General features: G+C 45.0%; 1 protein-coding gene across 1 annotated transcript; it reads right to left on the minus strand.

Annotated features, from left to right (window-relative positions):
- Positions 1 to 622: 622 nt before the first annotated feature.
- On the minus strand, positions 623 to 25,207 carry kif14 (kinesin family member 14). The gene is made up of 29 exons (XM_084473391.1): positions 23,707 to 25,207; positions 23,278 to 23,532; positions 22,853 to 22,940; positions 22,203 to 22,298; positions 22,039 to 22,091; positions 21,903 to 21,933; positions 21,281 to 21,388; positions 20,121 to 20,237; positions 19,647 to 19,765; positions 18,905 to 19,077; positions 17,331 to 17,478; positions 16,819 to 16,882; positions 16,220 to 16,404; positions 15,887 to 15,989; positions 14,875 to 15,032; positions 14,451 to 14,598; positions 13,852 to 13,998; positions 12,684 to 12,816; positions 12,163 to 12,256; positions 11,540 to 11,681; positions 10,898 to 11,019; positions 9,165 to 9,265; positions 8,480 to 8,710; positions 7,660 to 7,847; positions 5,946 to 6,098; positions 4,826 to 4,948; positions 4,407 to 4,481; positions 2,281 to 2,428; positions 623 to 1,634 (listed from the first exon to the last, which is right to left on the minus strand). The coding sequence occupies exons 1-29, from the start codon at positions 24,807 to 24,809 to the stop codon at positions 1,252 to 1,254; spliced, it is 4,989 nt and encodes a 1,662-aa protein (XP_084329517.1). The 5' UTR covers positions 24,810 to 25,207; the 3' UTR covers positions 623 to 1,251.
- Between the last annotated feature and the right edge of the window lie 432 nt (positions 25,208 to 25,639).

Below are 25,639 nucleotides of genomic sequence, written 5' to 3' on the forward strand. Positions count from 1 at the left end.
GGGTTGTTTTAAGATGTTTACAGCCTACCTGAGAGGTCTTCTGGACACGGTAAAGTTGTCGCGCCTGTCGCTACATTTCCTCGGAGGATTTCCACCGCGTGGAGCAATGACCCTCCGGTAACCCATGAACTAACCACAACTTAAACTCAATTAATACATTTCGTTAAATACGAAATACGTGTTTTTGGTTCACGGCGCTGTGGCTCAAAATTAGGAGAAGGGGGGGAAAAAAAGGAAAAGGAGGAACTATCCCGGGTGGATGCGGAGGAGGAGGCGGCGGAGGAACCAGAGTTGGGAGTCTCCTCTTCACAGGGCGGCGGGCCAGCTGTAATACTGGTACTGTGGAACATGTGACTCCATCCGTCTTTATCTCCTTCACTGGCTGGACTGCGCTTTGCCAATTATCACGGAAAATACACTTCTTTTTTTTCACCCGTTGCTGACTATATTGCTTTGGAATAATAATAATAATTATTATTATAATAGTCATAAATATCAGCAGTCGATTGAATATTACTCTGTGCAAAAAAGTGTGAAATAATACAAAACAAGCACTACAAATATTGGGTAAACATTTACAATTTAATTTACAGTTCAAATTGTTACATCTTTTGAAATCGCAAGTGTGTCCCATATCATTCATTTAACTGCTGAAAAATACATAGAAAGTTGATATCAAAGTATACAGAGGAAGAAAATATATTTTTTGTGCAAGTTTTAGAAAAACAAGAATCCAAGCAATCCTGAGTGCAAACTGTGATATACAAAGATACAGGATGCTGAATACAATAGTTGCCAATCCACCAATATTTTTTCATGAATAAGATATTTACCTTCACACAATTAATAAATCTGCCATGAACACTGCCAATTAATCTTTCTTTATATAGACTGTATACAATGACAGTGTAGGCCTATGTTGGAGCCTTAATAGTACCAATTTGGATAGACCTAAGAAGGAAATATAGAGCATAGAGCATCAGCATAGAGGCATGATCTGGTAGAGCCCTCTGGGGCCCTCTTTTCCTGTTCCAACGGTACCTATAGTTTCGGTGAATTTGCCCAAAAATTGGTATTCAATGGAGACGACCCAAAACCTAAGTACTACTAATAAGAGACTCAAAGCCGAGACATTTTCAACAAAAGCAGAAAATAATGTGAAACAAGTGAAAACAAGCTGTGGAAAAACGACACCAAACACATACACAACCCTAAGAGGGGCGGAGTCAAGAGCTATAGAACACCTGTCAATCACACCCAGTGAGGACTGCGATTGGACGAGACATCCGAGGCAAGGGAGTACAGCACTTTAGCAGTTGCCTTGTTTCTTAAGGAACCATCTTTGGACACATCCGAGTCGTCATTGCTGGTGTTGTAGGAGCCGGTGGTGTTGGAGCCAGCGGACTGCCTGCACTCTGCCCCCTGCTGGGTGGAGGTGGAGGTGGCGGTGGAGGTCAGGGAGTGTATGGCCGCGTGGAGCTCTTCCCGTGTGGTCGTGATCCTCGGCGGGCAGGGCAGGTGGGGGTCGACGGAGGCCACTGCCTCAGAGTGACCGCGGACGAGGTCGCCCACGGCCCGGGCAGAGGAGCTGATGGCCGCGCTGCTGGTGGTCAGGTCAGACTCACGCCATTTACCTGGAAGGGGGGGGGGGGCATGATTTACAGTTGAGTCGTTCATCCAAAGCGTCAATTCAGACAGGTCAACCAGGAGTAGTGAGAGGTTTGGTGTCTTGCTCAAGGATGCCCTACAGGGAAGGCTGTGGACATTTGGGATTGAACCCAGTACCCTTAAACTGGGAGTCGAATAGCCAAGGAACTTCACTTAACTGCTCAGTTTATAAAAAAGCCTTGCATTTAAGTAATTTTCATTATTTTATCAAGCATATCGTGTCTTAAAATGAATGCGGTCTCATGTTCTTTTCTGTGACAGAAAGATTTCCCTCATCGCTACAATAAAGCACATCTACACTTTCATAATACTATTAAATGTTTCCACATAGCTATATAAAGCACATCTTCATTTCCCATAACAATATATAATCCCATCATACAGCCATTATAAAGCTCATCTACACTTTCATAATACTATAAAATGTGACATAAAGCTGTAATAGAGCGCATTTACACTTCCATAATACCATAAAATATTAATACATAGCTATATACAGCACATCTACACTTCCCATAATACTATCATCTAGATACCTTTAAATAAACATGGTTCTATTGTAATATGTGTTGTGATGTGCCAATGCTTTGAGCCCGTCTCAGATGGTTTTACCTCGCAGGGCGTCAGCCAGGCAAGTGTGGAGCCCTCCGATGGACCTGTTGAGCTGGAACAGCATGGCTGCCACGGCCCTCAGCTTCTGGAGCTGAGACACCTGGACCTCCTCCTCATCATCAACTCTGTCAGGGCCGGACTCCTTCTCCTGCACAGACACAGACACAGACACTTAACTATCTGAAAAACATCTGCACTCTTATACACAGTTCCATCCACTCTTTACTAGGTGGTGTGGCCCCTCTGGAACAGCAGGGAATGAGATTGCCGTTGAAATTATGCTTCATCCTCGTGCCTTTTTATTTTCAGAAGGCCTTCCAGCACCCTTCTTCAACTTTAAGGCATTGCATTGAGGTGTTAGGTGTATGTAAATCCATATGTGCTGCGTGGTAGCTGGTGTCAGTCGAAAAAAACCTGAATGTTTGTTGATGAGCACAGCTTTCCTATCATAGACACCAAATAGCTTCCATTCGCATGCAGAACGGCAGAGCATAATGTGGATCTCAGATGACTTGGCAAATTAATCTCAGAGTCCTAGATATGGGTGTGGATATCATTGCTATGTCATTACAAAGATTGAGCTGCGGTCAGACCATATTATACTGCCAGCCCTGACAGTTTCACAGATAATCGTTCTCTTCAATAACACTGAAACACCAAAGCGTTTATTTCATTTCAAAAAGAAAAAAAAAAGGAATGATATAAACATGAAGCCTTTTTTTCACCACTCATTCATAGTGTATGAATTCACTTGGAAGAAAGACATTTTTTTCTTCTTCTGCTGTTGGCTACTGAGAGGCCTCCCTAGACCCCTTTGCCCAACAGTTGTTAAACTCTGCAATAATTCACTATAAACACTGCCTTCGTTGAACAATGCAAGGCATTGTGAACAGTGAAATCCCCCCTTCTTTCCTCCTAATACACAACAGAATAGAACCGAACCGAACTGGAAAAAAAAGCTGCCAATTTGTGTGGCAAAGATAAGCGCTAACAAGCGGCGTTAGTGGTGAGTGATGCGATTCCATTCAACTCCATTTGTTTCCATAACGATCGCCCAGGGACGGACGGAGGGCAGATAAGCTCCCATGGTGCTCTTGGGTTTTTTATAGAAGCAATAAAAAGGCAGTTGAGCGACATCTTTAACAGGCGGCGGTTACGGCAGCAGCCTTTTAATCTGTGACACGTGAAGACCCTTTTTCTCGCCTTTTTTATTCTTTTAAGGAGCATCTGCTCAGCAACTGGAACCGGGTTTTCAGGTCACTGGAGGGGGAAACCCCGCTCCCGGGAGCTGCCAAGTACAAACTTCTCGGTCCTTTTAAACGCCAGCCAAGACTTCAGCTCCATTACAGCAAATTTGGAGCTCAAGTATGTTCCTCACTGGGTGCCGTCTTCCCGTTCCCAATATACAAATTGGCTCGCCACTATAAACATTTCAGCCGCCGCTACCCCCGAGCCTCAACGCAAGATGACACTCGTTTCAGACCTTGGTTGCTAGACTGTATTTTTTTTCAAGAATGTGGTTGACTGAAACCTGTCTTATAATCATTTTTGTTTTCGACCACAAAATATACCAGAGAGCGTACGTATCAAAACTCTAAGGAGTCTGGAGGAGTTTAACGCGGGGGTAGAACAAAAAATGATTAAGTGTTGTGTGTTTTTGTTGTCAAAGCTGTTTAGAAAATGAAACATTCATTAGCTGTGTGGTTGTGGCCGAGGAGGCTTTGGGGGCATCCAATGTTATTATCCATAGCAACCCAATGTGGCAGGGTTTGGGTTTGGGGAAGGATAGTCTAGTGGTTAGGTTGTTTTGGCCCAGCCGAAAGGTTGAAGTCTACCTGTATCATGGACTAACCCTAACCCTTGAGCAACCTGCTCTGCCTGACGTGCCCTTTAATGACATGAATCACACATTTCTTTACGAATCAAAATCACTGTTAATTTTAGTTAAAAGGAACTAGCATAATTTCTTTATCCAAGCACCTAGACGGACATTACTTTAGACCTAAAATGTTGACACCTCAGAACATGAAGTATTCTCTATACAGTGACAGGGCTGTCTGACATCAAGTGTTCATTTTGAGGTTAGCGAGATGCTAACCACTCGTTTCAGATGGGCTGTCTCTTACCGTCATGTGGCAGTGGATGTAGGTCTGCAGGGAACAGGCCAGGTCTACTGCCTTGGATTTTAGACTCTGCAGGGCCTGCGAAAAAAGAAACAGTTAAGGCTGGCTGACAAACGTGGCTTTAGTACCTTTAAAATCCTTCTTAAAAAACCTGTAACGTCTAGGAGGATGATTTATAAGTAGTGTACGTAGAATACAGCATTTAAATAGCCATCTCACTATTTCCTTAATATAATACAATATAATATAATACTTAAAAATAAACTTAAAATATCCAAATGACATACATAAGTGTTTAACATCCCCCTAACATTATTGTATTCCATGTTCTATCCAATAGCCTCGTAACAAAGTGAAGGAAAGAATAATTAAAAATAATCAAATCAATTTCTTATTAATTGCTTGTTGATGTGATTTCTTACCGGGGTCCTTGGATAGGCCAGCTGTGCATCCCTCAGCATTTCCTTGGTAATGTGAAGCCCCGCCTCCAACAAGGACCCTACACCCTTATTGGTCCCCTCCAACAGACACATGGAGGTGGAAGACTGTAATGTAATGCAGAAGTCATTTGGGGATTATTAACCACATTTCCATGGCAGTTTGCTGAACAGTTAGAACTGTTAGGAAAAATACAAAATGTTATGTTATTTTAATAATCCCCTTCAGGGAAATTGTGTTGTAATTTACTCCAAGTTTGATACACATGGCATAGGTCTCCCTATGCCATGGTCTTACAATCAGGCCCGTACAAATTAACAACAGAAGGTATTTTGTTTATAGATTAAGATGTTTTCCTCTGCAATATTCAGCAAGATAAATAAGACCAGACAAATAAGGAGACATTATGTGCAACTGAAAACAAATTGGTAATTCTTGCAATTCAAAGTACAAAATGAGTGGTCTATAAAACTACCAGCAGCATTAACTATTCTTATTTTGTGCAATGTGAGCAAAAGTTGAGTTCACCTATTCACATACTTAAAATGCCTGTTTGCCTTAAGAGTCAGAAAAAAAAAAAAAACACAACCTCTGCGGGATTAACACATGCGTGATTTATAATATCAAGCAAAGAACGAGCATTGGTCCTGGCAAATTATCAAGCAGCCTCTAGTGCTAAGACCGATAGATAAACCCCCTCTCCATTCCCCAGCATCGTTGATCAGAGGGCATGATTAGTAGCCTCTCCAGCCCCCGGAGCACCACAAACACCATGCCGGCTGTGTATGTGTCCGTGTGTCCGTGTGTCCGTGTGTCCATGTCCGTGGTGTGTGTGTCTGTGTCCATGTGCATGTCAATGTCAATGTGTGTGGGTCCATGTCCGTGGTGTGCGTATCCATGTCCGTGGTGTTCGTATCCATGTCTGTGCGTACGTCCATGGTGTCTGTGTCCATGTCTGTGCGTGTGTGTCTATGTCCATGTGTGTGTGTGTCCATGTCTCTGTGTGTCCATGTCTGTGTCTGTTACTGTCTCTGTGAGTACGTGTCTGTGTGTGTGTTTGTGTCTGTGTGTGTTTGTGTGTGTGTGAGTGTATGTGTTTGCTACCTTGCCGATGGCCCGGGCGACGGGCTCGGGGGCACTGAGTGGCACGCCCGTCAACGCCGCCAGGTGACCCACACTTCTCACCGCCACGTCCAGACACTGAGAGCTCTTCCTGTGGGCCTCCGTCACCATCGACGAGATCTCAGACTCACAGCCCTGGAGGGGGAGGAGATATAAATAATGAATAAATAATTGAATAACGGAATTCACTTTTTTGTTAAATATTTTTCACATGGTGAACACAAACACAAAAAAACCTGGTTGAAATCAAAGCAGATTAAATTAAAACAGATCGATATGGGGAAAGCAACAAAGTGGTTCCCATTGATTATAGGGGGCTGGTAAGTAAGTGGAACTGGGGACGGGACGGGTCCAGAAGCGAAGAGAGAGAGAGGGAGAGAGTGAGGAACGAAGAAAAACATCGGGCCGTGTTTAGACGGTGGGGCCTGGAGGGAATTTCTGATTCACACTTCCATATATTCATGTTGTGTTCACACGACTCAAGGTTGAGAATTCCCCCTGCTTTTCCATTTCCATACACACGGCTCAAACAGCTCACAGCAAAGACCCATCAATCAATGCCCTGCATTTTGATGAGCCATCCACGCGTCAAACGCAAAGAAAATTGATAATCACTTCTTTTTTTTAATCCACATATTGCACCATGCAGCGATTATTTTGTGAGGAGTGCAACACAAAAAAAAGTGCATCTATGACTTCCAATATTTTGACAGATAATTAGGACATGACATAAATGTAAAATAATAATGATTTATTAAGACATTGAAATCATCATATATACCATCTACAGTATATCTTTCCTTACCTTTTCCACCTGGGGAACATATTGATTTGTTATTCCACCGACTGTATCGCCTTAAACTGAGCTCGAAACACGTTATCATTCGAGGAAAGTTACGTTTGTGTCAACACCAGAGAACTGGATTAACTTAAACCGTGTTCATATTTAGGTGTGAACTCTTCTGTGTTGTTAAGTCAACAGCAATCACCTGTCAATGGGCACATGCAAACAGCTAGCTTATCTATTGTGTTGTTGAGGAGCCAATGTGTCATATGTATGAAACCATACAAAATGTTTTCGGAATTAAAGAGGCCTTATGTTCTGGAGTTACTTTCCTAACTGGCCGATTAAGAATGTCAATATATGAAAAATGTTTAATTGAACTTGAACTTACTCTCTCCATTGCGTAGAACAACCTTTTGCTGATATATTACATTAGAAATGGGACAATTTTGCACAGAAAAGGAAGGAAGTGACGTCCGAGTACGCTCTCCCTAGCATAAAAACAAGACCTTTAGCCAGTTTGTAGTATCGCGTTGGCTTGCACACATTGAGGGCCCTCCAGGGCTCTCACATACTGCAGTGCACTTAGGGCCGTGGAGTATGTACATTAATTACATATATGAATAAACATAAGGAAAATAAGCTATAGGCCTATACATTTACTCCTTTCTCGAAGGGAATTCGTCTCGTCTTCGAACTTAACACAAATCTGACCTGCAATAGAAAGTGTCTTCATTTACATTTAGTGCATTTAGCAGTCATTTTTATCAAAAGCGACTTACAATGAGTACATTTGTCAGAAGAAAGTGAGTGGTTATGCAGAGCCACCAGAGCTTCCTCCTCCAAATCAATTCTACCCTGAATGAAGAGATAGGACTGTGTTTTGGTCCTATTTGGATCTGAGGTCCCCACCTGGATGAGCAGCTGGAGGAAGCCCCCCATCCTCTTGACCTGACACCGGAGCTCCTCGGCGGTGGAGTACAGGGCCCGGGCGGCGGGCCGCGTGCTGGCCAGCCAGTGGCGGGTGATGAAGACTGCCCGCTCCACCGCTGACGTAGCGATCACCAGCTGACTCTGGGCCTCCGGGTGACAGGCGAACACTGCAGCAGGGGAGAGAGAGGGAGAGAGAGGGTGAGAGAGGAGACAAGAGGATCCCGAAGAGATAGATGGACCAACACTGGGGGAAAGGGGGAGGGAGAAACGCTAAAGGAGAGAGGGAGTGAAAGAGACTCGCTCTTTGATTGTTGAACGGGGACCAAAATATGACATATGATATAAGGTAAAAGACAGTGAAAGGCAGATAGAAACTAGGAAGAGACAACAAACAACTGCCACTGATATAAGGAGGATACATTGGTTGGCATAATCGTAATCCATGTACATGCTGTATCCTCCTGCAAAAACATACATCTCGAAAAATCCCATCTTGTTTTACTACATTTTCAAATCAGTTAAAAGGTGACATATTATACCACCAGGTGTGAGTGTAATTAGCCATTACAAGCCTGACTCTTCTGACATCACAAGTGGGCGTGTCCGCCTAGATGTGTGCTGGATAGATCAGTCTACCGGCCTACCCAGTGGACTGTAGCAAACGTTGCTCATCTATCCGTCACACATCTAGGTGGACACGGCCACTCGTGATGTCAGAAGAGGCCGATTTTTTCAGATTTTTCACACTCACACCTGGTGGTCCTTTAATAATCCTAAACGTGTGTTCCTAAACCCCCACCGTTCTCCTGGCTGTCGTCGTCCAGGCCGTCGTAAAGGTCCGAGACGGTGCGGACCACTGTGTAGACCAGCTGCAGGTCGTGGATCAGCCGGTCAGCCATGCTCTCCTCCGGCCCCGCGCAGCCCCTCAGCGAGGATAGGCTCTGGCCAATCAGCTCCTTGCAGATGCCGGGGAGGGCGGAGCTTGACGAGCTCGGACGGGTGGACGGGGGTTGGGCCACGCCCATCAGCCCTGGGATGGACGGCGAGAAGAACATGTTGGGACATGGGCTATTTGGTGGGACTGGAACCCCTAACCCTGGCAGTGTAAATGTGATGCTCCACTGGTCTTCTCATAAAATGGTTGCTCAGCAGCAGTCTCAACATTTAGGTAAACAATTTCCCCCCCGACTATATAAAGTAATCTTCTTATAATGCATCCATTGGTCTCAAAATGGTATTTTCTCAATTATGATATTACAAGTCCCATTGGCGTCGGTCTGGTTAAGACTTATAAATGTTTCACCCTCATCTTCCACATTCATCGCCTAATGAGGTAACGCTTAATATAAATTCAGAACTAAATGTTTTTGAGTAGTGGATGGGCTAGGGCTTCACTTTTATAAGATGTTTGGATAAAACCGTCTGTCAAATAGTGTACATTTATATTGATGGGACATTGAGATCAGTCAGATGGAAGGGTTTACCGTTGGACGTAGAGGATACACCAAGGAGGCTCTGGATGGGGTGGACCCGGATCTCGTACAGTCGCCCCGAGATCCTCCTGCTCTTCAACAGGCTGCGACTCCTGGTACAGAGGAGCGAGCCAGGGGTCAGAACCAGGGGGCAGAACCAGGGATAAGAACCAGAGGTCAGAACCAGGGGACAGAACCAGAGGAAGAACCAGGGGACAGAACCAGAGGAAGAACCAGGAGACAGAACCAGAGGTCAGAACCAGGGGTCAGAACCAGGGGTCAGAACCAGGGGTCAGGTGGGGTAAAGGTGAAATGTCTCCCACTGGACTTCACTTCACTAAGCAAAATAATAAGAAATAAATATTAAAATAATTCAAATTAAAAAAATCCTCTAGCCCTGGAGATCCCTATAGCTATTCCACATACAGACTATCCAATTGTTGTCATTTCGAAAAACTCGTCTCGTAGTCGGCCGCATGTTTTCATAGTTCAACTTCACCTTTAATTTGCTTCGGAAAACGAGGAATTATGAAATGTAAATGGGAGCATAGAATATGTGGCAGAAATACCATTGGTGACCCCAGTGGTGTAGGAACTATGGCCCGATACACCCAATATTTTTCCACAGGGAGGTCTAATTAGTAAGCAAATAGACCGTAGCAAGTTAACTTGACGGCGTCGGGTAAACACCGTCTAGTATAGAGCGGTAGCCAGCGGCGGTTTATTGGAAGCGGAGAGAAGAAGGGAGGTGAAGGAGGTACAGCGAGCTTGCTGCCATGTTGCACTTGGCTGGTCCTAGCACTGGCACCATTAGGAGCTCATAAACATGCCTGACAAGAAAAATAACAATGTGAGAGGAAAACATTGTGGGTGCTGCCTGATGTTTGGAACCACGATTGTCGAAGAAATTGTACAGTACAGTAAGAAATACTGGAACTTTGGCTGGCCCCCCTTCTCTTTCAGTTCCCCTGCCTTTAAAAACCATAAGAAAAGGTTCAAACAGCCCAGGGAGAAATGATCTTCAAATAGACACTTCTTCTCAGCTTGTCAGAGGGAGGGGGGGGGGGGGGGGGAGGAAAGAGAGAAGCTAAGGATGTGTTAAACATCTGCACATCTGACAGGATGAAAATCACACTGGCAGTGGAAACATAAACAGAGGACAGCTCTGAGAAAATAAAGTCGCCCGCAAGACGCGCTTCAACAAAGGCCGCCCTTCCACGTTCCATTCAAGAAGCGCGCGGAACTTTCCATATTTCCATCGTTTTGCTTGACAGATTGTTCATACCGGAGCACAGGGCGCCAGGAGCCAGTTAACACTGAGCTTCACCGGCATCGGCTTAGGGGCCGTAAACCAAGAGTGCTTTCATGGCGTCTGACAACAGGTTGTCCAAGCAGTTACCATCAACGCGTGATTTAAACGCCAGGAGGTAAAATCACTTCTTTTTTTGGTTGGGTTAAAAATCACCCAGATGCGGTTGAATCTGGTGCGGAGGCAGGGATAATGGTTGCCAGTGCAGGACGACGCGATCTCGATCGTTCTCTTTGTCTAAAAAAGCCGCGTCAAAGCTCCCTGGAGCAAGGCACTACAGAGACCACTTCTCACAGGCAATCTTGAAAGTCACTCTGGATAAGAACAAGAGTTAAAGCGTTTATAAAAGGTAATCTAAATGTAGATGCTCCGGGGCGGGGCGGAAGGACGGCGGGACGGAGGGATGGATGGCGGGTGGAGGTGAGGCGATAATTACCTGCGTCGCGAGAAGGAGGCCGAGGAGGAGGTGGTGGAGGTGGAGGAGGAGGCAGACAGATCCTGCTCCCACTCATCATCGGGATCGTAAAAAACTTCATCATCCTTGGAGGCGGCTTCCCCCTACAGAGGGTAAAATATCGCTGACTACGCCGACCCGAGCGTTCTCCACTTAATGAGAAATACGCCGGAGACGAGGCATAGCTCTCCCCGCCGTCAACCACATAAACAAGCCATTTGGGCCTGTTTATGAGAGTATGGGCATGTTCCATGGCCCGGGTATTAGATTATATGTCAGTTTCTTTACATGCTGAATGGGGGAAACAAGACAGGTTGGAGGAATGTGGGAGCGCTGGGTTGAGAGGTATGACAGGCAGCACGGGGGAGGGGAAGAATAACAGTCCAAATAAACCGTTTAAAAGTCACCTATTTGCAGACAGGTTTTCTGATCATTTCCGCACTGCACATTTCTGATTGACATTACTTCAGTCTAATCACCAATGCTACCTTTATAATAGTTTAGAAATCCCATATTCTGCCAATGATACAGTGAGAATGGTTGCCAAAGCACACATTTAGAGTAATTTAACATGTTGAAGAGAAATCAAGAGCATAAATGCATTGTAACCATTGTGCCCTCTACCTGCTCCAGCTCCCTCATGGAGGCCATGTTGTTCTGGAACCTCTCCAGGCTCCAGAAGGTGGAGATGCCCAGCTTGGTGTTCTGGACGCGCACTTGCATGCCATCCCCTTCCCTTGCGTTCTCCATCTCTGAGCTCTCGTGCCTGACAGCAAAAAAAAAGCGTTTAAAAGTCAATGCTGAACCGTAATAAATCTCATACTGGTCGGTGATAGTCTACTGACTGATAGTCTAAGGGTCAGGGTTTTTTTTCCATTGGTGCTCTGGGTTTGAATCACAATGTCTCGAGCCTAATCGTAGGCATAGCTCAGGAGGTAGAGTGGGGTGCTAGTTTGATCTCTGCCTCCTCTTGGCCTATTATCGAGGTGTCCCTGAGCAAGACACCTAACCCTAACTACTCGCTGTCGCCTAGCATGGTTGACTCTGCCGTTGGTGTGTGAATGGTTGCAAGCTTTGGATAATACTGTCCTCTAAATACCCCAAAAAATAATATATTGAAAAACCTATGAAACCTCGGCTCCATTGAGAAATGTATCTGAATTCAATGCAAGTATCTTAAGAGAAAAGCATTTGGTAAATTTACTACTACTAAAATCTCTCGTGTGTGTGTGTGGGCTCTACACTACCTGCTGAAGCGCGTGTTTTTCTTCAGCTTGGTGCTGATTTTGTTGGCCTCCTCGATCATCAGGGAGAGCTTCATGGCGTCCCACTGTGGCGCAGCTAGGACACAAAGACACAAAGACGTTACAATCCCTGACGCCGGTGAATGAAGCCAGCATGTCACCACAGTGGAGACGATTAGGGTCAATAAACACCCAAAGCGACTTTATGGGGAATAACTGATATGACTGTCCATTACTTTCTGCTTAATTCCCACTTGGGATATACAAAGTACATCTTATCTTACCACATGTGACATCACCACGGACATGGACACATGGACACACACACCCCGGACATGGACACAGACACACACATGGACACGGACCCACAGGCACACACATACACACACACACACACACACACATGGACACACACCATGGACATGGACACAGACACACACATGGACACACACACACACCAATGAGACCTCCAACAAATGTTGCCAGTTTTCCACATCCAGGCCCACTCCTCCCCCCAAGCGTACCGGTCTTAGGGGTGCGGTTCTCCCTCAGAGCCCTCCTCTTCTGCATCTCCTCCAGATCTCTGCTCAGCTTCTCCTTCTCTGCCTCCAGCGCGTCCACAATCTTGGCCTGGCGCACGCTGTGCTCTTCCAGTGCCTGGGGTCCAGACACAAAACATACGCATCAGAGATCCAATCATCATCCATGTCCGATGAGTCTGAGCTGGTAAGGGGCTGATACAGCCATTAGAGCCCATCAACCTTGGGGTTGTTGGGTCAGGTAACACCAGTTACGGGGGCAGCCCTACGGTGGGTAGGGCTTTTGCACCTGGGATTGGTCATCAACGTATTGGCTGAGCTGACCTTGGTTTCACTTTCAAGGTTTCTCTCATCAATCAGGCCGCCTTAGCAACTGAACAGGAGGTCATTTTATTTAGCGTATTCTGTGAAAGGAGGTCTATAGCTTCATAAATTAGACCAATTGCACTGAAATTTCTTTCCTTCAAAATTTCAAAAATCCACAACTGTATTTGACTTCATAGCTGGTTTGAACACCTGATTGTCAATTTCTTATTTCGAAATCAAATTGTGTAAATTGGCTCTATAATAGGAATGGTTGACATACACATAAACAAAACCGTCACCATGTTTTTTATTTACCCAAACATTGAAGAAAACGACCACTTGAGAACGTTCTCATGCGGTCTCTTCTCTTCTGCCTATTCATTTTCACAGAGAAATTCCAATGTCGTGTGCTTTTTGGTTCAATTCCTAAAAAATGTTGTGGTTAACTATATGGTACACATCACTCCCTCTATACTTTCCACAGGGAAAGAGATGATGCCGATGTGGATCACAGCCAATCATGGCTTAAAACGGCATCATTCTAGACGACACATTTTGGAGACCAAATCGTTTTTTCAGCACAGTGAGCTTCGCGTGGTGGCTGGGGTGTTTTGCCTCCCAACTGAAATCAGCTAGGTTTGCCAACACCACCGCAAGACCAAAACGCATAAAACGACCTGTATTTGATAAAATGTTAAGAGGCTTTGGATCAAAGCATTCACTTTGTCCTGAAATAGACCCTCCTGGACACTCTATAATAACACAGTATAACAGCTGGACACTCCAGTATAACAGCTGGACACTCCAGTATAACAGCTGGACACTCCAGTATAACAGCTGCTCTGACCTGGGCCTCGATGTGGAGGCGGAGCCGCTTCTTCTGCGTGTCCACCTCCTGCTCAAGATCCTGCTTGGCCTGCCGCAGCTCTGCCATCTGATTGGCCACACGCCTGTGGTCCTGTTCCTGGTTCTGCTTCCGCTGGCTCTCCTCCTCCTGGGATGGGAGGGGGAGGGGGCAGTTGGAATGTTATGTTAGGTTACGAAATAGCCGCCAAAGATAATGCGCAATATTTGATTTATTCAATATTTGTAATTTAATGTTTTGAATTATTAGTGCTATTTCTCTTTCATTTTCTTATCTTTGGAGTAATTTTGATTCGAATTGTGATGTCATTGCAGATACAATTTATTTTGGAAAAGTCAACATGAACACGTCATGGAAATTCTGAAATGGCGTTTTGAAGTAGGCTGCATGTTATGAGTTAAACCAATAAAAAAAATAAAAAATATTAAAGACATGACATGCCACCAGGTGTGGTGTGATTAGCCGTTGCAAGCCGTTTTGTAAAAATCTATCAAACAGCTAATCACACCACACCTGGTGGCATGTCATGGGACCTTTAAAATAATTCTCAGGCGATTTGATCATTCTGAAGCGAGGCGTACCAGTTCGCCCTCCAGGGTGTGGATGCGGTCCTCGTAGCGGGCCCGCTGGTCAGACAGCTCCTTCTGGGCCACCTCCTTGGCCATCTGGATGCCCTGCATCATCTCCTCCTTGGCCTTCAGGTGGGCCTCCTCTATTTCCGCCTCCAGCCTGAAGGACACACGCGGTGACAGGCGATCAAAACAAGGCTGCCGTTTGGGTTTTCAGGGAATTCAGAGTACTAAGATTGGCAGATTATAATAAGAAACTTGGATAGCACAGAAAACAGTAGGTTGACGGAGGGCAGTTATCAATGAATACAGAACATATACAGTTAGATAAAACGATGATGAAGCCAAATACGAAAATATGAAGAGCCAAAACACAGTTTGATCACTGAAAACGTCCAGAGGATTAGTGTGTGCCGTGTGTTGACCGTGGACTCACTGGGCTCTCTGGGCAGAAAGCAGCTCGTTCTTGGCAAACTCAAAGTCCTTCTGTCCGTCCCCGGAGCCCGTCCAGCACGACACCCGTTTCCCAGACTGCACCTCTGCAGGGTGGTTGAAGCGGAAGTAGTGGTCCCCGCCCAGAATCACACGGTCGCCCTGGTAACCACAAGGACAGGCAGACAAACGTGGTGAAGGAGAAGACATACAAAATAGTCAAACTCAGTTATGAATGTTTTGGAACCATAATAAAAGGGATTATAAAACAGGTGGCTTAAATCAAGCGATCTGATTGGTTCCCAACGGTTGTATATTGAGCGTATACACACAGCTATGACGCCCGTTCAGTTTCCAGAGTTCAGTATCACTCTGCGCCTAACTTGAACTGTTGTTTATTTATATATAAAAGCAATAGCATAGTTCACTGAAGCCTAAAAACATGTTGATTGCTGGAGAGGGTGGAAATGTTGTAAAGCAATAGGCACACGGTGAGTGAACTCGATAGAAGGCTAAATTGCCGGCGAACCGAGCTACCGAGCTAGCCTTCTCTCTGAAGGACGCTACAGTGTGTTGCATAGCAACCGGCGTACACTTTGCCGGCAGCCAGGAGGGACTACTTTTTTGTATTCGTTAAAAAAAATGCTTTTCCGATTTTTAAAAATTGAGGATGTCTATGACTTTCATTTCGCCATACTTACATAACCGTTTTATAAAAGCAATAGATCACTTCAGTCAGTGGTATACGTTCATTATACCACAGTTAAGGGGGTCGCCGTACCTCCGCTGCGCGTGGTATAATGACCGTATACCACAGCCTGTCGTGATCTATTGCTTAATTATAATATTTTTTACATATTAACTTTTGGTAATTTTTACTTTGTATTTATTATTTTCTAATTAGAGGTTGCTCACCTACATGAATACATTTGGTAGTCAGCTCTCAATGGGAAATTTTTTACCTTATTCTACTATAGTCTCCAGTAAATGTGTTTCCTACTGCCCTCTGTACATACGTGGTTGAGGACGGTGGACGTGCAGATCAGGTTCCCGTTGACAAACGTCTTGGCGCTCTCCATCGGCGTGACGCTCACAGTTCCTTCGACATTCGATATCACACTGGAAGAGTTTGAAAAATAAAGAGTTAGAAGAAGGTAGAAGAAAAACATTTTCTATTTAAAACTGTAAAAGTAAAAATATCATGTACTTCCATGGCAGAGGTAAAAACATGAACATGAAAGAGGAGAAAAGGACCGGATTACAGGCATTAAATATGATAGAAACAAACACAACCAAGAAAAAAAAAAAAAACACAAGCGAGCGCTCTTCCACCGCAGGGTCCGACTCACCAGTGCCGGTCTCCGATGAGAGCCCCTGACAGCTGGATGTCGTGGGGGGACTCAGACTTGAGCTTTCCCACCAGGGTCCGGCCCTCCCGGATCATGTAGAGCAGCATCTCCGACAGCTGGGGGTCCTCGTTCAGGTTCACCAGGTTGGGCAGGCGGTTGTCCACCTTGAAGGTCAAGCCGGCCCTCTGACACCGCACACACGCGCAGGAGAGAAAAAGGTGAGGGGACGCCATTTATTTTTTCCCCGCAGCTGAATTTCTCATTTGTATTCAGTGTATGATGATGAGGTTCACTATGGAGTCATTTATCAGCGGTAACACTGAATTCAAATACATTTCATTTTGTGAAAGTCAACATAAATACTGTAGATGCCATGATGCCAATGATGGCGCATACAGTTCAGACTAGAGTTTTGACCGTGGACACCAGAGTCACTAGTCTGAACCCATAGCCTTTTGGCAGGAAGTGATCAAACACCCTCACCACTAGACTATCCTGCCCCCGTGTTATACTATTAAAATGACGTTAGGACAACAGATTGGAGGGCCCGCCACAGAGTGAGGCGTTTCTCTGGGTCAGCGCCCTGATGGCAGACTCACCTGCAGCTCTTTGGTCTCCTCTCGCTTCCGGATCTCTGCCTGCTCCAGCTTCTCTCGCCAGGCCCTGCAGGAATCAGGGGGACAGTAACATGTTCGGTAACGGATCACCAACACCAGTCTCTCGCATATTAACTATTATTAGCAGTAATAAAGTAAGTATTATTCCGGTGCTATGATGTATGTAAGAATATTGTGCTCCTCTTTATGCCAACATCTTTTTATGCCAAAAAGACAAAGTAGGTCATGTTAGCTTATGAAAGCAAATGGCTGAATAAACCTGCCTGCACTCACTCACAGGACCTGGGGAACAGACTAGGAAGTTGTTTCAGAACACAGTGTCTCTCCTGTGTAAACACAGTTTAAACCTCGCAACAGACATTAAATGTACAGTGCACAGTCGTTTTATTGAAATGTGTACACAGCCTTCCTTGTGGTTCCTAATCCCTGCAGTGCGTGATGGTTTTATGAACGACCGTAAATGAGTAACGGTAAAGTAATGAGTGAACGCTGACCGCTGGGCCTCCAGCATCTCCCTCTCCTGCTGGGTGAGCTTGCTCCTCAGACCGGCGATCTCCTGCTGGAAGAGCCGCACCCTCTCTGGCAGCACCCCCTGGGTGCTGGTCTGGGCAGCACGCAGCTTCTCCACCTCCGCCTTCAGCTCTGCGGACGGAGACACGGACAGACAGGCACGCAGACACGAGACCACACACACACACACACACACACACACACACACTAACTTAAGGTGATTCTAGGTCTTAAAGCAATCAGGAATGAAGACGGCTGTCACTGATAAATATTAGAGTGCAATCCCATGAGAAGAGTAAAATCTCATAAACATATCATGCTAAATAGTTTAAAGGCGATCTCATCTATAAAATTAAAAGCATCGTGCTGTAAAGATTTGCTACATAAGTCATGAATAGTCCGATGAAGAGAAGTATAAATAATGTGTTACAAAAGCATCCTCAATCCCTTAACATAATGTGAAAGTAGCAAGACCAACTGAAAACATAAATCGACAAGTGAAATGGGGCAAATTTATTGAATTTTAGTTTAATGAGTTTTATGGAACTTCGGTGATAGAACGCTACATCAAGAGCTCCCCCTAGTGTTCCCTAGGAGACATGACAGTATAATCTGACTATGAAAAATAATACTTGCATGACAGTTAGCTGTCTTGTGCAGCCGACAGTGCATAAATATGGGCCAGAGGCAAGGTTAGGGCCAGGCTTTAATTGAAGTGGGAGGTGAATAAGCCAATGATGGATAGATAGGCCGACAGCGGGTTATGAGAGAGAGACAGCAAGAGGGGAGAGAGAGAGAGCGAGAGAGACTGACAGGGACAGAGTGAAGAGGGAGAATTATATACAAGCAGACAAAGACAAAGAGCGGAGAGGAGACATGCAATAAACAGGACAGAGATGGACAGACATGCAATAAAGTCAATATCACCCACTGGCGGTGAAGTAATTGGACTTTTTAATGCATGTGACCCGGTGATGAGGTGAGTTCAGTTGAAGTGCTGAACACAAACTACAGAGGGCTGCAAAAGTGCGAAAACTTTACAGGGTGAAGTGGAGTGAAGAGCCGGGAAGTTTAGCTTCAGAACGCGTACACAGTGCATAAAAAGGGTGACGTTAAAGGTCTAGTTAGCAGCTATGAGATCAGCTAACAAGAGTGGTGCACACAAAGACAGAAAGAGAGAAAGACAAAGACAAAGAAAAAGAGAGCGTAAGACAGGTAGTCTGCAGAAATCGAGGATTTGAACGCAGTACTTTAATCTCGTTTCTGCTAAGGAACCCTACAGTTACAGCTGCCTCTCTGGACCCAGGTGCGAGAATTCACTAAGTCAGTAGAGGATATTATTTGTCCACCCAGATGGATGATGGATAGACCCACTCCCCCTGGGTCACTTCTCTGGTGGACGGTACCCAACGGACAGTGCTGGAGTTTGATTTACCCATCATGCATCTGGGTGGGGAATTGAAATGGCTTCACACCTTCACCTAAAATACAGGCCCTTTATCTTCAAAAAAAAAAAAAATTCAGCATTATTTCATATCATCATCCTGTGACCTCTGACCTCGGATGAGCTTGGCGTTGGTGTCCTCGTTGACCTTGGCCAGGTTGATGATGGTGCGTGCCTGCTGGGCGTAGCGCAGCGTGCTCAGGCTCTCGTCCACGTTGCTAGCCGCCGGGCTCACCGTGGCAATCATGGCCGTCTTCGAGTTGCCGCCCAGACTCTCCTTCAACAGCCTGCCGGGTCAAAGATCACCGTGAGCAAGTTGGCGGGAATCGCGAAGATTCGAGGTTCAGACAATTATTTATATAAATTTGAGTTGAATTAAAAAATGTAGTTCAATAAAAACAATTGGTTGATTTATGTTGGCACTTGCGAATACAAAATGTGTATTCAATTGATTATTATAGAGATATTTTAAAGGGTTGTTTGTTTGATTTAAATTGTTTTGATGATTGTAATAAAACACAGATGAGGAGGATTACACCACAGAAACCACCCGATGGTGAAGCACTGGGCCACTGCATTCCTCACTTCTGATTGGCTCCAAATGTTGTCATATTGTAAATCAATTTCCCATGACAAACCACGGCAAGGGACTTAAGCATCAAACAACTCTTTTAAACATCTCCACCGTTGTTGAAGAGACCGACTCTTATTGAAAGGTGAGCTTTCAGGACCATGCTGGAAGTAAGTATTTTATTTTTGCATGTCATCCTTTGGATTACTGTTTAAGCATCTTGGTCCAGAAATAAATCTAATCAAATCAAAAAAGCTGAAGACGCGACATAAGAGTTTCTCTCACCAGGTGAGGACCGACTCTCTGTAAGGGATGAAGACCCTCTTCCTGTTGACCACCTGGTCAGCCAGGGCAGAGATCACCTTGCCCAGGGTGAGCAGGGACATGTTGATGCTCGCTCCCTCCTGGGGAAACACAGTCATAGGAGCTTAGAGTCATTGTCGGTCTATCGTTGATATGGTAATTTCTTCTAAATACTTTATTGAGACTGCATATCGACCGCATTTAACAATTTTTGTACACGTTAACTAGTACATATTTTCGTGGAAAGGCAGACCTAGCTTACAAACTGAATTAATTTAATGAAAGGAATTCAATAATTTGAATTCATTTTTATTTTGTAAAATAATCTAATACTAAAACATATGAAAGGCAACATGAATAATACCCAATTTCGGTAATTTAACTTTTGGGAAAACATGATCTAATAGGTAATCTAAACTCCTTGAACCCTAGACCTGTGATAGTGGAGAAGCTTACCCTGAGCCGGTCTCCACTGGTCTGGGCCGAGTTACACCTCTCACTGCCCGCCAGATCCACCAGGTTGATCCTGCTGGTGATGCGGTGGTCGTGCTCCTCCTCCTCCACAAACTCTGTCTGCATGCCAACAAATAAGAGTGGAAAGTCATGATGGTAAGGAAACAAATGACAGACAAATGAAGACGCATCTCTGTAACGTCTCGTAACTATTAGAGTGTGCCTATCTTTTTACAGTCTTTTTCCATCATGACAAATATATAACTTCAATGGGTGGGCTAAGCTCAGGAAGTGCGAGCAGGTTGACTTGTAACCGGAAGGTTGGCGAAAGCAGGCTGTCACCTTGCATGGTTCACTCCGCTGTCGGTGTGTGAATGTGTGTATGAACCGTTGTAAATCACTTTGGATAAAAGCGTGTGCTGAATGTAAATGGCAATTCAAATTAGGCCTGGGCGATATGGATGAAAGACAAATCACGATATAACCTGATCATATTGATCGATATCAATAACTATTGATCATTTTAATGACCTAAAAAGACTAGGAATTACCATGCTGGATTTAAATACTTGCATTTCTGTTTATCAGTTAACATGACCTTCCACTGTTCTTCATTGATAAATACTCCAATGTCGATACAACAATGAAAAACACTGAAATATTGTAAATAAGTACGGTATGGAACCGTGTTTGTGTAACAAACCCAGCTGCTAGATTCGATGGTCCAGTCTCTTATCGATATATATTGAACATGTTTTATATTGATATTGATCAAAATTCTATCACGATACAGTAATTTATTGTTTTATTGCCCAGGCCTAATTCAAATAGAGAATGATCATCACAAAAGCACCCACCTATTTATCATACTATTTTGATGCACTTTTCCATCCCATGCCCTGCCCCCCTTAACAATTACAACAACGGATTCACATTATACGCCAGTATGGAATCCTCTACACAAGAACACACACACACACACACACTTTTACCCCAAGCGACTTACAATAAGTACATTTGTCAGAAGAAAGAGCTAAGTACTATAACACACACACACACACACACACACACACACACACACACACACACACACACACACACACACACACACACACACACACACACACACACACACACACACACACACACACACACACACACACCTTGGTCTGGGTCATGACCAGGGTGAAGACGGAGTGGGACCTGGAGCTCTTGTCATTCATGCCAGTGGCGGCTGTGGCCCTCTGCTTGTTCCCCAGCTCCAGCCATACCTGGAACACACACACACACACACACACACACACACACACACACACACACACACACACACACACACACACACACACACACACACACACACACACACACACACACACACACACACACACACACTTTACCTTAAGGTGATTATAGGTCTTACAGCAGTTAGGAATGGAGACGGCGGTCACTGATAAATAAATTAATCTCATAAACATATCTCATCTATAAAATTAAAAATTATCATACTGTAAAGCTAAATTCGCTAAATAAGTCATGAATAGGCCAATGAAAAGTATAAATAATGTGTTGCAAAAGCATCCTCATTCCCTTAACACACACACACACACACACACACACACACACACACACACACACACACACACACACACACACACACACACACACACACACACACACACACACACACACACACACACACACACACACAGGAATGGAGAGAGAAATAACATAAGGAAGGAAGAAATACAGAAAGATCAACGAAAGAAAGTTGGGAGGAAGTCTTACCTGAATGTCGCTGAAGGAGCTCACCACATGCCTGGAGGAGAGAAATGATGATTGATCAGTTTACTATAGTTCTGTATATACTTTTAATAAATCCAATTAAATCAAGTTAAAGAATAAAAAGAGCATTTGTCCTTACGTAGAGAGCTCAGCGACGTAGGGCCCGTGGACCGGGTGTTCTCGAACCCTCAGCTGGAAAACATCCAACACAGCAGTGACTTTAGGGAACGGCATCTTTGTAGGACTTGTAGCCACTAATATCATTCTATTGGAGTGCTGCATTGAATTGTTTGTTGTACTTACAGGCATCCTGTGGTTTTGGTTGTCTCTCACCACCAGCAGGTCATGGATTTTCTCGTTGTACACCTCAAAGTAGCTCATCTCCAGGTGGCAGGACACCTGGAAACACATTGAGATACACAGACAAGAGCCTGGGATGAACACATGGAGTCAGAGAAGCTTAACTTAATAACATGTGTAGCCATGCATTGAAAAACCAAAACAATTAGTCTACTTGTCTTGTATGAAATGCTGAATGGTGGACAGGGTATGTGTAGACATTTCCAGAAAAAACGAATTGGATTCAATGTGGACTGTTACTGTGAAGACATGATTTACGTTTACATTTTAGTGCATTTAGCGGACGCTTTTATCCAAAGCGACTAACAATGGTTCATACACACATTCACACACCAATGGCGGAGTAAACCACGCAGGGTGACAGTCAGCTCTTTGGGAGCAGTTAGGGTGAGGTGTCTTGCTCAGAGACACCTCGACACTCCGCTAGGAGGAGCCGGGAATCAAACTAGCAACCTTCCGGTTACAAGTCAACCCACTCATTCTCCTACAAGACTAATAATAGTTAATCTTTTGAACATCACTGACCCTTGGCCAGAGGTCCAGTAGGGAGTCTGTCGTATGAGAGAAGAGAAAGAGAGAGAGAGACTGCTCACCTTGTCCTTTTGAACAGAGGCCAGTCTGGAGAAGAGCTCCTGGCAGAAGCGTGGGATCACCCCGGCTTCCTCTCCAAAGCCCATCATTCTATGGGGACATTTGAAATGGAAAAACGGTTTGAATACGTGCTGAATGTTAAAAGTTGTGCAGGGTGAATGTCAACAGAACACATGTCCACAGCAAAAAAATATTCCTGGTGAACTACATAAACAAACTTTTTTGACTGCTCTTTAAAGTTTTAGTTTTAGTTTGTGTTTGTTCATCATGACCATGCCCTAGGAGGACAAGCAACTTGGAAGATTTGGGTACTTTAATGCTTTAATGATGCATATTTCATCCTGTCCAGTAAAGTAAAATCAATATATTTTCATTGTTTCTCTTGTTTGCTTCACACTTTGTATCTATTTGCAACCAAAGCACTCACGTGTACGACTTTCCAGAGCCGGTTTGGCCATAGGCGAACAGGCAGGTGTTGAAGCCCTCGAAGGCCCGCTCCAGGAGGGGTCTGGCCAGGGTCTGGTACACCGTCTGCTGGCTGGCGAAGCTGGGCTCCTCCTCGTCCACGGAGCAGAAGGAGAAGTCGTAGGTGAAGGAGTGGCTGTGCTTTGAGACCGGATGCTGGACGACAGTCTCCTGGTCCTTCATGAAGATCACCTGTAGTGCCTTCTCGGTTTTCTCTCTAAAAACAACACAATCTTTTTTATGACAGCGTTTCTAAGATGAATCAACAACGCAATATATCATTCAAATGCAACATAAACATATGTTGGTTCTCTCGTCGGCGTAGCTGTCAATTCCAATGTTTTTGGATGATGTAATGTAATGCGTAACGTAAAATAATGTGTGTACAAACCTGGCATTGAAAGGTCGCATACGTACTGCAACCGTCACCGCACTGTTCTCCATCTTCAGGGAGTCTTGCTGCTTCAGCACCTCACTGGGGCGGACCAGGGGTTCAGCAGAGACACGTGTCGCTGGAGGAACCTCCAAAGACGCTTCCTCGCTAGAGGTCTTCCTCGCCTGTGCTGGGGGTAGGCTGGCGTTTGATTTGAACACACTTGAGGAAGTCTTGAGTCCTCTGGGTGTTGGAACAGGCTTCGTCTCCTCCGCTTGCGGTCTTCTCATCCTGGGCCTCTCCAAACTAGCGCTTTTAACAGACACCGCTCTTGGGATTGGCTCTTTCACGGACAGCTTCTCGAACACGTCTTTTTTTGAAGCGATCCTCTCAAACGGCGTCTTCTTAGTCGGCGTTGAAAACCCCTTCGCATGGTCCTCCGCTTTCCCCAGCTCCCCCATGGGCCTCGCTGTGGACGCTGGCGTCTTATGAGGCGTTTTCCCGGGTGCATCTGCGATCCTAACCGGTGTAGCTGCCGGTGCACTGTGTTCTTTGGCCTTTAACTTGGAGACGGTGTCCCTCAGACTTGCAGAGCGGAGGACACCCATCATCCCGGGCACCTTGCTGTTGGACTCGGACAGGACCTTTGTGGGTCGTGGATCACCGGAGGCGACGAGGCGCTGCCCGTCGGCGGCCCTGCTGGAGTCGGAGCTGACGGATCTGTCGATGGCTACCGTCCTTGTCCTGCGCTGGAGGGTCAACCTCTTCTCCGGGGCGGGCGTCTGGGTCTTCTCCGCCGGGTCGCTCATCGCGGTTGTTTGCTCGGCGTTGTTTTCGGTGTTGTTATTGTTGTTGTTTGTTTTCCGTCTCTGCAGGGTGAGTCTGCCCCGGCTGGGGGTGGCAGGGGTCTTTGACAGCGATGAGATCACATAGGTCCTGTTGATGCTCTTGTACACAGATCTGCTCTCGTCACACGTTGAGTTGACAGATTCCGTGCTGAGGTGTGTGGTCTTCTGTTCCTTGATCAGGCGTTCCCTGGCCGGGGTTTTTGAGGAGGCTGATGACATGAGGTGGTCATAATACGTGGTGTGCTTCCTCGCTGGTATTGAAAATAAAGACATGGCTGTCTGTCGGCTGCTAAAATAGGTCAATCAAAAAAACGAAAAGTCGAATGGGACTTAACTCAGCGGCGATCCAGGATCCATTGGTCTCCAGTAACTGTGTATAAGTAATCCTTTAGACCTGGACACTTAATTTTATACGGGCGTCATTATTGTAAGTCAATATTAACTGTACAGCAATGATCTACAGTCACGAGTATCCATTAGATTGTGTTAGTAAACCAACGGTGCATCAGGGTTGACTAACCACTATAAATATCTAACAAAAAAATCTTTACAAATTTAACTCAGTCAAGCGCTTTTAAAAAAAGCCAGTTCGGTAATGAACTTAAATGAGTGATTTCCGTCTGTATAATGTCCAAACCAAAACAAAAGGAACGGCTGCAGCGTTGTTTACATGCGCGTCTAGATCACTTCCGCATTTGCCCGCTTCAATTTCAAAACTTTGGCGTCGTAAGCAAGCCCCCCGCTCATTGGCTGAATCCTCTGAGCAGCGGATCCGGCACAGATGTGCAATACACACGTGCGACCACTAGATGGCGATATATTCAAGGCTACTTTCTATGGGTCACGTTCACTATTGATATCTATTGATATCTGTCCATCTGTCTAAACACACGCAAATTAAACACGTAATGCATAATGCAGTCCATGGCGATGTATATTAACAGGGGGACACATGCATATTATGAACACAAGTCGACAACGATAATGTATACAATACTGGTAACAAACGACGTTTGTTAATGTGTTGCCGTATATCATTAAATAGACCCACAGTTGCGGCCATCGAGGACCACGTCCGCATATGTTTTAAGTTGTCTTTGCCG

Source organism: Micromesistius poutassou (genome assembly GCF_964030765.1).
Source record: "Micromesistius poutassou genome assembly, chromosome: 9".
In the NCBI taxonomy this organism is placed as follows: domain Eukaryota; kingdom Metazoa; phylum Chordata; class Actinopteri; order Gadiformes; family Gadidae; genus Micromesistius; species Micromesistius poutassou.

Bases quoted from the DNA above. Each gene is read 5' to 3' on its own strand.
- kif14 (XM_084473391.1), bottom strand. From the start codon at position 24,809: ATGTCTTTATTTTCAATACCAGCGAGGAAGCACACCACGTATTATGAC. The intron at 11,682-12,162 runs GTAGTGTAGAGC...TTTTGCTGTCAG, and splicing joins AAAAACACGCGCTTCAGCAG to GCACGAGAGCTCAGAGATGG. The intron at 7,848-8,479 runs GTGGGGGTTTAG...CCCCTGCTGCAG, and splicing joins CGACGACAGCCAGGAGAACG to TGTTCGCCTGTCACCCGGAG.